Raw genomic sequence first — 13,196 nt, forward strand, 5'->3', positions numbered from 1 at the left:
CATGCTAAAAGACAGGGAAAAGTACCGTGCTGTCACACCATGGAGATGTATGCAGATGAAGACCAGATAGATACCTGATCTGCGACACCAGTGCTGGCAAGTTGCTCTGGAGAAGTGGCTCCGAAAAGACCAGATTTTCAAACAGATGTTTATTATGTAGTTCCCATGTCACCTGGAACTTTTTCAAGTGTTCATTTTCCTAGTCAAAAAAAAAAATAAATAAATGGAAGATGTACCGAAATGATGAAGACTAAAGACTCCCCAGAAGGATCAATCCCCTCCATCCCTCTTTCAGGCCCAGAACATTCTGCAGATAAGGGGTTGCTGTTCCCTGTACATCCAGAATACACCCTAATGCAGACCTTTGCCACACGCACACGGTACCCCACTTCTCCTCCCTTCCAGATCCCTCACACACAGAAAGGGGCTAAGACACACACAGATGAAGAAGGGACAGAGAAAGAAACAAATGCATGTATTTGATAGTCATTCCTTACAACTGTGCTCCCAAATGTACTGAAAGCCCTACTCTTCAAACATTTAAATGCACACAAATCCTGATGTCAGAGGGCACTCATTTTCTCACCTAACTTGAGAAATCTCCCATTCTGATAGATGCAAATCATTTCTCCACTAGTGACATGCTGTGAGAGGACAAGTCCTCCTCTCCCTAATAAAGGCAAACTCATCACTTTTACTGTAGATAACTTAAACATTTGGGAGTGTCCTGGCCCTCACAGAGAATGACATCAGAAGAAACATCCATTTGTCCTCAACAACAAGGTTTCCTAGAGGCAGATCTTGCTACGAGCATATGCTCATGGGGATCCTTGCTTCCACCTGGAAGTATGGCTATACAGCTACTTGTCCTTCAGTCATCTTACATCCTTGGCTAGATGTTCCTTCCCTAAACCACAGACGACTGGAGGAACCACTGAACAGTATGTAGCAACACTCCATGAAATGGACAACTCAGGGTGACTACTTTTACAATTTAGCCAGACTGAATCCAAATCATCATACCTGGAGAAGTTAGTAAACAATCTACACATTAGGACTCCACTGTTTTGTCTCCCAACAGCTGGCTGGCGTGGAGGCTAGGAGAACCAGTTAAAATGGCCATTTCCTGTTCCTGAGCACAAGCATCGCTGAAATAGTGCTGAATGCACACCAGTGGCACCACTCCACCACAAAAGTATGCCAGCTCTGCCACCTCCAGTCCTCTGCTCACACCCTATACAGAGAGGCCTTGCAAGGAAGCTGTGACACCGGCAGAGAACCTCAAACCCACACTTTTGCCTAAGTTTTCAGAGCTTGCTCTCACTCTCTGAGATGTGCATTTCAGCACCTCTCATTGCCATTACTCAATACAGGAAAGCTGGCCTGGGAACAGATAAACTCCGCCCATTTTCTGGAATGAGAAACTGTTGCCCAAGAATCTGATAAGGACGTGGCCACAGACAACATGTGTCACAGACATCAGCAGAGACCACTCTGTGCAGGCACCGTGCCAGGTACAGGGACAGAGAGACTAATCCAGTAGGTCCCTGCTCTCCAGGAGTCACCAAGCGACAGAGGAGTAGGCAGTGATCCAATTTTTGTCTCTATAACAAAGAACATGCAGGAGCTAAAGCAAGCCAGACCAGTCCTCAGCCGGCTGAGGGCGGGCTCTGGGGAGGTGGCTCAGGAGAGCTGCGGGCTTGTCTGGGCTCCCCAATAAGCCTCTGGGGCTGAAGTGTGTAGTCCCTGCCTGCCTGCCTACTTGTGGGAGTGGGACACAGCTCTGGTTCTTGGGGCTCATGTTACTACAGGGAACTGGGTAAAGGCTGACTTAGGAAGATGTTTGGCATTTTTAAATGAAATCTGAGGGGATCCCTGGGTGGCTCAGTGGTTTAGCGCCTGCCTTCGGCCCAGGGTACAATCCTGGAGTCCTGGGATCAAGTCCCACATTGGGCTCCCTGCATGGAGCCTGCTTCTCCCTCTCCCTGTGTCTCTGCCCCCACCCCCGTCTCTCATGAATAAATAAAATATTAAAATTTTTAAAAAATAAATAAATGAAATCTGAAATCATACTTTGAAATGAAGCATGCAAGAGAAACAGCAAACCCCAAACTCATTTCCCAGCTTAAAATCAACTTGGGATAACAACATGCACAGGCACCAGAGTGCTTGCAGGAAGTGTTCTTAGTGCTTGCAGGAAGTGTTCTTAGCACTTGCAAGTGTCACGTCATCAGTGCCCTTGACAACCCTGAACTGGGTGCTGCCAGGCCCCATTTGCAGGCCAGAAACTGCCTAGAGAGGCTGACTGATGTGGCTGGGGGACCATGGGGATGGGAGTTTGTGGGGGGAAGGAGCGGTGTGCACTCACAGCTGCTAGGACAGGTGGTGCCTGCACACGAGTGGGGCTGAGACTCAGAGCTGTATGAGCCAGAGGCAGGGAGAAAAAGCTCGCCAATGACTCACACTGAGGCTTTTCTAACCAAACTAGCTTTACTTCTTACATTCAACTGCAAAAAGGGTTTTGGGGGTCTGGAAGAAGAAAGAGGAGGTATTTAGAATCAAGTTCTATACCAGACCTTGAGAAATATTAGGATATTCAAGATTCTTCTGTCCTCATGGATGGAAATTTAGATTTCATGATTACTGCAGCCAGGCAAGGAATTTCTAGATGGTGGAAGGCACAGCCCAAGTGTAGTCCAGTTCTATTTTAATATTTTAAATAAATTTTTAAAATGTGACCCTATCATCCTGTTTGATCCCCAGGGTAGTGCAGAATAAAGCCACAAAGGCTTTTCCCATGAAAGTCATGTTTTTAGAAATACCTGTCTATGTCTACATGTACTCTGGGTTCCACAGATTCAGAAAAACAGGGGATGTTGTTTACAGAGAAGCCAGCTGAGTTAGCAGAGAATGACTTGGAAGGGTTTGTGCAGCAAGCCACCTTGCTGCTTGCTTTAAGGAAAACAAATGATATGATTTATGGCCAATATAAGATCTAAGCAAAACTTAGAACTTTGGAAAACTTGCATCTGCCACTGTGGCCTTAAAGCTTCTCCATTCTGATGAGGATCAGTGGTGACAGTAACAAAGGTCCTTTTTTCTACTGAATATCATCAGGAAGGTCTGCACTAAATTACTTGGTGAACCAGTATATCCCAAATGACCAATGTATGATGCTCGAAAAACATGTGTGGGCAGATCCATTCCAAGCATGGGCTGGCTGCACCACTGGTTCTGATGTAACAGAGTGTGGTCAGCTCAGGGACATGCTTTCAGATTCTACACTGCAACCAAATGTTAAGAAGCACTCAGGCTTTGCTGTACTCTCAGAGAAGAATGGCTGAAAAGACTATTAAGATATTCCTCTCTATTCCAAATACAAATCTGTGTGAGGCAAAATTTTCTTCAAGAACTTCAGCCAAAGCACCCTACGACAACAGTGTGAGTGCAGAGCAGTTAGGAGAATCTATGTGTCCTCTATGGATACAGAAACTAAGATTTGCAAAAATGTAAATGATGCTCCTCTTGTTACTAAATATATTGGGGGAAATGGTTCTTTATTTAAAAATATGTGCTATTTGTGTTATGTGATGGGTTTATTATTCTATAAGCGATTTAATACATAGTTTTAAGTTTCTTTTTTAATTTCAATGCAGCAAATATTGATAGATAAAATCTACAAGCGCCAGAGCCCTTCTGAGTCCTCAGTTTCTAAGCTGAAAGGACCCTAAGTCCAAAAATGCTGAGAACTACTGTCCTGAGACCCTGAGTTTAACTGCATTTTAACTTAGCTCTGTTAACCCTGTATACCACAAAGATCACTGCGTGGGCCTAAAAGGATATTGTTATAATTTTGTCAATCTTGTTGGATCCTCATGTGAACACTCCAACCATAAGAGAGACTTTTAAGGAAATTTCTTTTTTTTTTTTATTTTTTTTAAAAAATTTATTCAGAGAGAGAGAGAGAGAGGCAGAGACACAGGCAGGGGGAGAAGCAGGCACCATGCAGAGAGCCCGATGTGGGACTAGATCCCGGGTCTCCAGGATCACGCCCTGGGCTGCAGGCGGTGCTAAACCGCTGAGCCACCCGGGCTGCCCTTTTAAGGAAATTTCTATACAGACTGAGTGTAAGTCAGTAACAAGAAATCATGGTTAGTTTCTGTGGCCTGACAGGGTACCTTGGTACCTAAGATGATGTCCAGCCCAGCATCTGTGCACTGCCTGACTCACTGACAGTCTTGACCACTGTAAAATGACATGTGGGCCTGGGAGGTTTTCACACCCCACCAATAGCACTTGTTGAAACTACAAACCTAGGGGGCAGTGGCTTATAATGACAAAATTTCTGGGTGGCGGTACCTCGCCTCCGCCCACCCCAAGATCACAATGGGCCCACGCCCCTGCTGTCTGTCCAGTGCCAGGGCCTCCCCTTCACCCTCACACCAAGGAGGTGGCCATCTGTGGCCCAAAACTGCGTGCCGATGCCACCCAGGGTGGGATTCGGGCTGTACCTCCTGTGTCTCTCAGGGTCAGAAGTTCTTGGAGTGAATGTTGGCTTTGGAGCGCACCAATTTCTCAGAATTCCAGCTTTCGGTTTGTTTTTCACCCCCAAGGCTTCTTGCCTTTCATGCCACCTCAGCAATATGTTGTAAAAGCTTTTATCCAGTTTATGTTATCTGATAATTCCGTCGTTTCCCTTGAAGGAAGGAAGAGTTCAGGGTGCCTCGTCTGCTGTACCACTGGAAACCAAAGTGAGTACCTCTGCGTATAGTGAAAGTGACATAAATCACTGATCAAACAACTATATTTTGTTCTGAGCATTTACGAGTTTTTTTCCAAACCATAAGAAAATATTTCTAGGTAAATTGCTAAGAATTTGCTCCAATAAGCAGGGTCCAAATCAATCTCTGTTTGCTTCAAAACTGTGTTTCCCCTCTAACTGCCTGCAGAGGGCCTGGGCTTAAGCACCATCCAGGGCACAGTGGTAGCGCTCTTCACTGCTCTGCACGAGGTTCAGGGAGCAGAGTGACACTCTTCACACCTTGGCGAGCTTCTCTCCCAGCAGACTCAGGAAGGTCCAAGGGTGCTGTCCCAGAGGAGGTGGTGCTGAGGAATGGGTACTTTCAGTAAGTCGAGGCAGAAGAAGGAGAGCTGTGTGAGATGTGACATGAAGGACTGAGGCACCGGAGGCCTGCCTGGCCCTGCTCGGTGGGCATTCAATCCAAGAATCTCATCTTGAAGCACAGACAGTAGTCCCTCCTGACTCAGCAGCTCCTTTTCTCACAATGCACGCTCTCCTGGAGGCTGTCAGAGTCACTTACCGAAATGGCAAGATCTACTGCAGGGATGCCCGAGGAAGTCCATGAGCCCCAGGCCCAAAACTACTTGCAAAATTGGACGTCTAGAAATTTTCCTAGCAGGAGGTCTATCAATTTTAGAATCACATAAAGACCATTGTATTTAAAATCTCAGGAAATAATGGTTACTGTATTTGTTTCAAAACGTAGTTTTACCAGTAAGAAAGTACCCAAAACCAGCCCAATGAAATATCATTTAGTAACAAAATTCAGGTAATGACAACTCCACAGACTATTGGCAAATCAGTATTTCTCTAGCAGTTGGAAAGCATGAATGACGGATTTCTTGGGGAGCATGGCCTCCCTGAAAACAGCAGCTGCACCGGCTGGTGAGGTTGCCTGAGGGTTCCAATCCCCAGCTTGGCTGGTTTCCAGTGGCCATGCTTCTACGACATGCTGCCTCCTACCCACATATGCTAACTTACCTTGTGAAGTGGTCAGAGACCCATGAGGACACACTTGCTTGTCTCCTTCAGTAGGACTACCAGTGGGGTGCTGACCTGACTCTGTGAACCCATTGTCAACCCAGGGCTGGATTGTGGGATCAAGGACTGTGAGCAAGCCCGTGTGCACACCGACAACAGAGCTAACAGCTTAAGACAGAAGCCATCTCTCTCTTTTCTCCCTATTAACTCACACATGGGTCTTCACTTCATGTTGTCCCCCTCTTTCACTCCCTAGGCCTCAAGATCTCCACACTGTATTCCCATGATGTGTCACCCAGATATCAGTCCATGCAAAACTTTCATCCCACCGCAAAGTCCAGAGAGAAGAGAAAGCGGGGAGAGAGGATTCAGGTTCTCTCCTTCATGCCTGAACGCCGCAAAGGGGGTGCCCATGACGGTGCACAAGACCCACCACACACAAGCCTCAGCATCACCTCATGCGACCACAGTCATCCACTAGACTTCTGCCCGACAGAACTGGAGGAAGGTGGCTTTCTCTCTTACCAGTGTGCCAAGGAAGGTGCTGATTGTGCGTGCCGCCTGGCAGAGGGCGCCATACTCCTCGAGGAGGAGAGAGATGAACTGGTGTGCCTGTGGAGGGCCCTGCAGGGCAGACGGCGCTTTCACTTTAGATGCTGCCGACAGCTGCCGGAGGAGTCGGACCTTCATCTCCAGCACGTACTCCCTAGCTTGTTGCTCCAATCGCTGGTACAGCTGGTAGGGGTCCCTCTCACAGAGCCTGCACAGAGAAGACAGCATCACCACTCACCTGGGACCCACCCACACATAGCCCTCTGTGGAACTGCTCTGCCAGCAAGCTGCAGGCACCCATCCAACAATAGCAACAAGCACCATCTTCTCAACAACCTGTGAGAGGTGCCATCACCCTGCTCAACACAGCGCATCAGCTGACAAAGCTCAGTATTTACACCAAACTTACTCTGTACTAGCATTGTGTCTCACATGTACCAACTCAGGTAATCACTGAGTTAATCATTCAGCTGAACCCCAAAGTCCACATGGGCTGGGTAAAACACTGGAACTCACACGGCCAGCAGGTGGCAGAGTGTCCACACCAGGACCTCAGCAGCTGTCTTGAGAAGAAGGTACTTTCTCAACCACAGGACCATTAAAAACACAGGAGACTGAAAACAATTCATTTTCAATGCCCGTATGTTAGGTGAAAAGCAACGATTCCAGCACAGGTGGTACCTGGCTTGGAAGACTAGAGTAGACTGTTCTGTCCTTCTTCCTAGGAATTCAATATATAGTCCAAATGGGCTTGTATTATTTTTATAATCAGAGGAAACCGTAGAAGCAATATGTCTCTTTTTCAGTTATCCCACCAAAAAAACAATGAAAATATATAAAATAAAATCTCTAAATTGAAGAGAAGGGAAAAAATTAATATGTGCCTTTCCACCAGGGCCACAATAGCAATTAACATTTTTATGAATGTTTTTCCTAACCTGGAACTAATCTACTAAAGTGGCAGCTACTTCTAACTGGGCACTTGAAACTGGCACTGGCCTGCAGACAGACCCAAGACCACTGGGGCGAGGACAGGACCCAGCTGTGAGGAGCCATCAGGAAAAAGCACCCAAGGCTAGCACTTTATCAGACATGAGTGGTGAAACCTATCAAGCTATGGTTCCTAGATTTTCCATAGTTCCTGGATCCTTTTACCTTCAGGGCACCACATCTGGTCAAGAGAAAAGAATGGATAGTGCCATCTAGTCCAGTTTTATGCTAGCGCACCCCCTTGTTATAAAAACAAGAGGGGACTAAAACCTAGCAATAGGGCATAGGAAGCCTTCCACACAACGTGGCCAGAAAACAGAAAGACTTATGGAATTTCCACTGGGTTCAGTACATTTCAGAAAGATCTATCAGTTTTTTAGTGTTAAGAATCCCAACTACCCTGTGAAACAGAATGCATTTCATCTGTTAAAGGAATGCCACAGAAGACTCAAATGACAGAGAAACAACCAAACTTTCCAGTAGACTGGATGCCTCTTAGCATGGCCAATTAAACATCCATTTTATTTTTTATTTCTTTGCCCATTTCTGTATCTTAGAAATTTAATGAAATGGCCATGTGGTACTTTTGCAATGAAATGGCCATGTGGTACTTTTGCAAGTAGATTTTTTAAAAAGTCGTATGACCAAGAGGCAGGAACATGCTAAAAGATGCTATGGTGGCTCATTCACATATACATTCAACAAAAACCATTGTATGTGCGCTAAAGGCTATTCTAAGATGGCAAAGCCACAGCAGTGAAGAAGCTAAGGAAACAAACTCTCCACTCTCATGATGCTTATGGCATATGCAAGTGGATGATGGAATTCTGGGTAATGGCAGGAACATAATAAAAAAGAAGGCAAAAGGGATAAACAGTGATGGCAGGGAGGCCCCCCGGGGTCTTAGAGAGGGTGGCCTCTTGAGAAGGTGACTCTGAAAGGTAATGTGAACAATGGAAGGGAGAAAAAACAACCCTGAGAAAGGAAGAACACTGCAGAAAGAAGAGAAGAGCAAATTTGAAGGCCCTGCAGCAGGAGCAAGTGTGGCCAGCAGAGGAACGGCGGGAAGCTAGCACAGCTGGAACGCAGTGATGAATGGTCTGAGGGCAGCATACAGCAGGACCGTGTGGGACACAGAGGGCCACAAAGAGGAGGCAAGGATTATCATCACCAGTTGTACAGACTTCCAGAAACGGGCTTTACAAACATCCCTCTCCTGATGTCTATCAGCCCACAAACGACAAAGACAACAGCACTCTTGGATGCAAGGACAAGGGAAAGTGCAGCATATCTGATACAGGCACACTTTCAGCTAAAGGTGTAACATTTCCACATTCTTAACAGCGTATTTCACTAACAGGGTGATGCTGTTTCCCAAACCTCAGCAATTCCCATTACCACCTTTACCCTCTGCCATAACAGCTCTCATGGGTACTAGTGTCTGCCAAGTGCTTTCCTTCGACTGCTTATTTGACTCCAGTAGCTTCCTAAGCATTGGTAGTCTATGAAGTCATATGCCTGAATGGCAGGCCCCATGTTTCTTCCTCACACACACTAGGAAACCTAACTTCCAGAACAGACACCTACCACCCGGAGCCATATCCTGTAACACTGGGGGTTTACCAGTCAAGTCCCAAACACACTGGCTTGATTCATCCACCTGTTAAGAGGACCCACGGCCAAGCACTACTCCTTGCTCCAGGATAAACTGTGCTGTACAGAAAACAACAGTTTCTAAAACCCCCATTCAAAACGTGAGAAAAACAAACCAAAAGGAGAATTGACCCTTGAAATGTCTAGCTCAAATGCGTTCCTTTTATTTGGAACACTCAAAAAAGAGGGAAAAAGATGTTACAAATTCTAAAGAAGAATAAAAATGATGCGCATCTCAACTTCTGTATTGTCACTGGGCACAAGGTGTCTGCTGGAGAACAGACACTCAGCTGTAAGCCACTCCTCGCTGAGAAACACCCACACAGACAGGCTTGGCTACAGCTGGCTCTGCACTCACACTACATGCACGTTCTCAAACTACCTGACCTTTCAGAAGGTCAGGCTTTCTTGCCCCCTAATGGGATAACTGCCTGTCCTCCTTGGGTTGATTGCCTGAGAGAGTGCTTAGCATCATCCCTAGCACTGTAAAGATTGGAAAGTTGTGTTACAGTCTGTTACACTAAGAAATGAGAGAAACATGTCGATTCATTTTATTAAAAAGGCAATTAGCATTTCATCAGAATTAGAATTTGAAACTCTACCCAGAGGGCTTGCTTTTGGCAATCCCTCTGCTGAAGACTGGCCGTGCAGCTGGGGCTGAGCAAGTGGAGCCGAGCTTACTGGATCCTGAAAGGAAAGCCCACCCCAAGCAGAGGGGAGGCTTCCTGGGCAGCAGGTGAGGAAGGGACATGACGCAGGGGGCAACGTGTACCTATCCACGAGCTCCTTCACCCCCTCCTTGTCGGGCACGAGACTCTGGTCTTGGTCGTCGGCCAGTGGGGTCCCCGCCTGGCGGTAAATGCAGCGGACCATGTAGCGCACTTCTGACCAATAGTTCTGCAGCTGCTGAGGTTCCCGGTCCGTCTCTGCCGAAATCTCTCTGTGAGACGGCACAAGAGCAAGGAGGTCAGGGTTAGTGGACAGTCTGGGTCACCCTTCACCCTCCAGACAGCCTGAGGGGATGGGGGACAGACTCCCACCAGCACCCTCCACCTTGTTCAGCTCCTGGAGCTGGCTCCCATCTGCTATGGCCACAGGGAGGCCTGATGACCAGCACAAGCTCCAGGTGCCTGCAGCTGTCCGGTCCCCCAGACCCCCATCTCCAGGAGAGTATAGACCCTCCTCACACAACAAGAAGAAGCACACCTAGCATCTCCTGTCGGGAATGCTGATGGTCTCCTCCATCTCGGGGTGCCCAGTAGGCAGCTCTCATTCCCCACAAAGCCCCTGCTCCCCACTTGGCTGCACCAGCTCCTGTGATGACTTGAGCGCAGAGCCCCCAAGTCCCAGCTTCTCTTCCCTTCTGCCCTGCAGCCACTGCAGTGCCAGTCTGCTCAGCCTCCCAGGGAAGAGGCAGCTCTCTCTCCAGCAGACCAGCCTCAGATTCTAATGACTTCGCTCTGCCTCCTTTCCCTGAATACTAGCTTGGTCCTGCCAGCCCTCATGGGTAGGGAACCAAAGATCCACATCCATCTTGTTCTTCTGCGTGACCACCAGGCTCCTCAGACTCAGGGATGGCTCAAATGCCTGCTGTCTTTATGGAAATGGCTCCTTTCCTGTTCCAGCTCCAGAGCATGTCAGAGTGGCCCTGCTCCCATCCATCCCGCGGGCAACACTGGTACCTGCGCTCGCTGCAGGCCTCACAGGCGCACGTGGCATCCGAGGGGGCAGTGCCCAGCCCCGCTGAGGGCAGTGTCTGTGCGCCGAGGGCTAGCCTCCCGCCGCCTGCCTCCGGCTGGGACCCACCAAGAGGGGAGTGAAGAAGAAAGTCTTGGCCCTGCTTTAAAAAGAGAACAGAATAAACTATATTCAAATGTTCAAGGTACAAATTTATTAACATGTCAGAAAAATACCTTTTAGAAATAAATTTAAACCTAGACACTGACAAGATCTCCAATGACATCATCAGCATAACTTTCTCTTGGGACATTCAAGAATTTTGTTTCCAACCAATTATTTTTTACCTTCGGATAGTTCTACCATAATCTCATGAAGACAGTAAGTTTCTTTCATGCTTTAGAAAAGAGCAGCTCCTCTACCAGGGTCCTAATCAGCACATGCAACAATCAGCGCAGTGGGCGCCTCCTCCAAGTGACGCCCCAACACTCATGCCAGCTCCAACCCTCATGACTGGACCCAAAAGCCCCTAGAAGGTCTCATCAACAGCCATTACAGGTAACATAAATACAATCTTTGCCCTCACCCACCCAACCCCCCTCCGATCTTGGTTTCTCCTGTCTTGGGACATGACCCCACACCCACCCAACTGGCATCTTGTCCCTCAGTGACAGGACCTGAGAGGGACTCTATTATTACAACACAGACGTGTGGGCTCCAGTCCTAGAACAGATGATCCCCGTGGTGAAGAAAGGGTACTAACAGGGTAGCTAGCCCCAAGCCATCGCTCCAACAGCCTAAGTAGAAGGGCAGAGCCAGGGGAGCAGCCCCTGAAGGGAGTGCACACACACAAACAGAACAGAGACCAGACCTGAGAGGCTGCGGCGTCTGCCGGGTGCTTGTACAGAGGGGTTGGACACCTGTGGCACCACCCCAGCCGCCTATTAGATGAAGCACAGGGAAACCAGGCCTGTCAGGGGCCCCCTGGGAGTTTGGGCACATGGACACGGGAGGGAGCAGCCTCTATTACATGGCAGGCTGGGGGCAGGGGGCTTGCGTCAGCTAACAGCTTCACCTGAAAAAGTTCCTGCTGGGTGAGTATGTCCCAGAATTACACCAGGGGGCAGAGCAGGGGTGGGAGGTGTCACACCTCCTTCCATGGCAGACAGTCTGGTGCAAATTCCCCACTGAGGTCTAGGAAAACCTAAAGGAGGGCCTCTTATAAGCAAGAGGCATTCACCTGTGGGACACCTGTTAGGACCCTGGGCCTTGGTCACCAAAGAGAACTCACAGACAGCCCGGAAAGGAGACCTCCCCTGAAGAACTCTGGCCCAAAGCCCCTTCTCCAGCCAGGCAGAGTTGGGAGGGCCAAGGAAGCAAGATAAGCACCACTGCCCCTCCACCCCATGACATGCCCTTGGTGATCCACGAAGGCCCTTAGAACGGTGGCATTCAGGTTTTCGGTAAATGGGACCAGAGCACCTGAAAGTGAGAGGATTCTAATACCCACAGCGACTAGAAGGGCTCGACAGGTCTGAAAGCAGCGCTGGCAGAACCAGGCTGTCCCCCAAGAGCAGCAGGTCAGTGCACTGCACAAAGGAGGATTCATCTCTCCTCCAGCCCCCTCAAATCAGACAGCAAGGCTGCCCATGCGACTCCCATGCTCAGCAGATGCACAGCTCACTCCTTCTCCCTCCACTGCTCCCAGCCAGTCCACCATTTCCATCTACACCCACAGCCCTTTTGCAAGCAGCAGCCAGAGTGGTGGTGAAAGTAAGACCCTGTCACTCTCCTGCACAGAACCTTCCATGCTACTTAGAAGCAGATTCTAAACTTCTTACCCGTATTCAAGGTTTTCTAGGACACATTTAAAAGCTTTTCTTTCACTGAGTCTTTGATTACTAATCCACTCAATCTGTGAACGGCCTGACAGGCTGACAGAATTCTCAGTCACACCTCAGCAGGGAGTCGGGTGGAGCCAGGTAGCAGCATTCCTGCCTCTCTGCCCCACATCCACCCTTCTTTGCCCTGCTGTGTGCACCAACAAAGCACCCAGCAAACATAGCTGCTTGGCCAGTGGCACACCATGCAGGGGCCTGGCCGGCAGGGGGCGCTGGAGGAACATCACAGAGGTGGCAGCGACTGGTCATTTGGGCTGGAGCAGGACTGAGCACACCCACTCCCGTGACAGCCTGTCAGGCCTGGCCTGCAGCTTCTCAATAGCTGTTCTGCTACCCAGAGAGCCTCTCTCAAGGGTGTCCAGCCTGAAGTCCTCTCCTACAGCTGACCCGGCCTGATAGTGGGGGCTCCCCGGTTGCCCATGTCTGGACTCTAGTGTTCTCTTCCCAGATCTGCGCAGCTGATCTTCTGTTACTAGTTAACAGTCGGTTCTTGGTGCCAAAGTGCCCCTGTTCAAATGACTGACCTTAGTCACTCCTGTTAATCTTTTATTCACAAACTGCTACATGAAATCCTGGTGTTTCCCTTGTTCTTTGTTGTTTTGTTTTTACCTGTCTTCATCACTGGAAGATCAGTTCCACAA

General features: G+C 48.6%; 1 protein-coding gene and 1 long non-coding RNA gene across 6 annotated transcripts in view; one reads left to right on the plus strand and one right to left on the minus strand.

Moving 5' to 3' along the window:
* FAM193A (family with sequence similarity 193 member A) overlaps nucleotides 1-13,196 on the minus strand; it is a 165,302-nt gene that overhangs the window by 63,589 nt on the left and 88,517 nt on the right. For 3 of the 5 annotated variants that reach the window (XM_038533229.1, XM_038533226.1, XM_038533227.1), the window contains exons 3-6: nucleotides 10,660-10,817; nucleotides 9,750-9,917; nucleotides 6,308-6,542; nucleotides 75-199 (exon numbers count right to left, since the gene is read on the minus strand). In XM_038533229.1, coding sequence (XP_038389157.1) covers nucleotides 75-199; nucleotides 6,308-6,542; nucleotides 9,750-9,917; nucleotides 10,660-10,817 — 686 coding nt within the window. The remainder of the gene's footprint in view (nucleotides 1-74; nucleotides 200-6,307; nucleotides 6,543-9,749; nucleotides 9,918-10,659; nucleotides 10,818-13,196) is intronic. The other 2 variants (XM_038533228.1, XM_038533230.1) reach the window with 1 other exon arrangement.
* On the plus strand, nucleotides 4,423-11,205 carry LOC119871231. Its single transcript, XR_005357168.1, has 3 exons — nucleotides 4,423-4,751; nucleotides 6,039-9,713; nucleotides 10,462-11,205. It is a non-coding gene; the product is annotated as an uncharacterized LOC119871231 (long non-coding RNA).

The sequence above is a fragment of the Canis lupus genome, chromosome 3 (assembly GCF_011100685.1).
Source record: "Canis lupus familiaris isolate Mischka breed German Shepherd chromosome 3, alternate assembly UU_Cfam_GSD_1.0, whole genome shotgun sequence".
Lineage (NCBI taxonomy): Eukaryota > Metazoa > Chordata > Mammalia > Carnivora > Canidae > Canis > Canis lupus.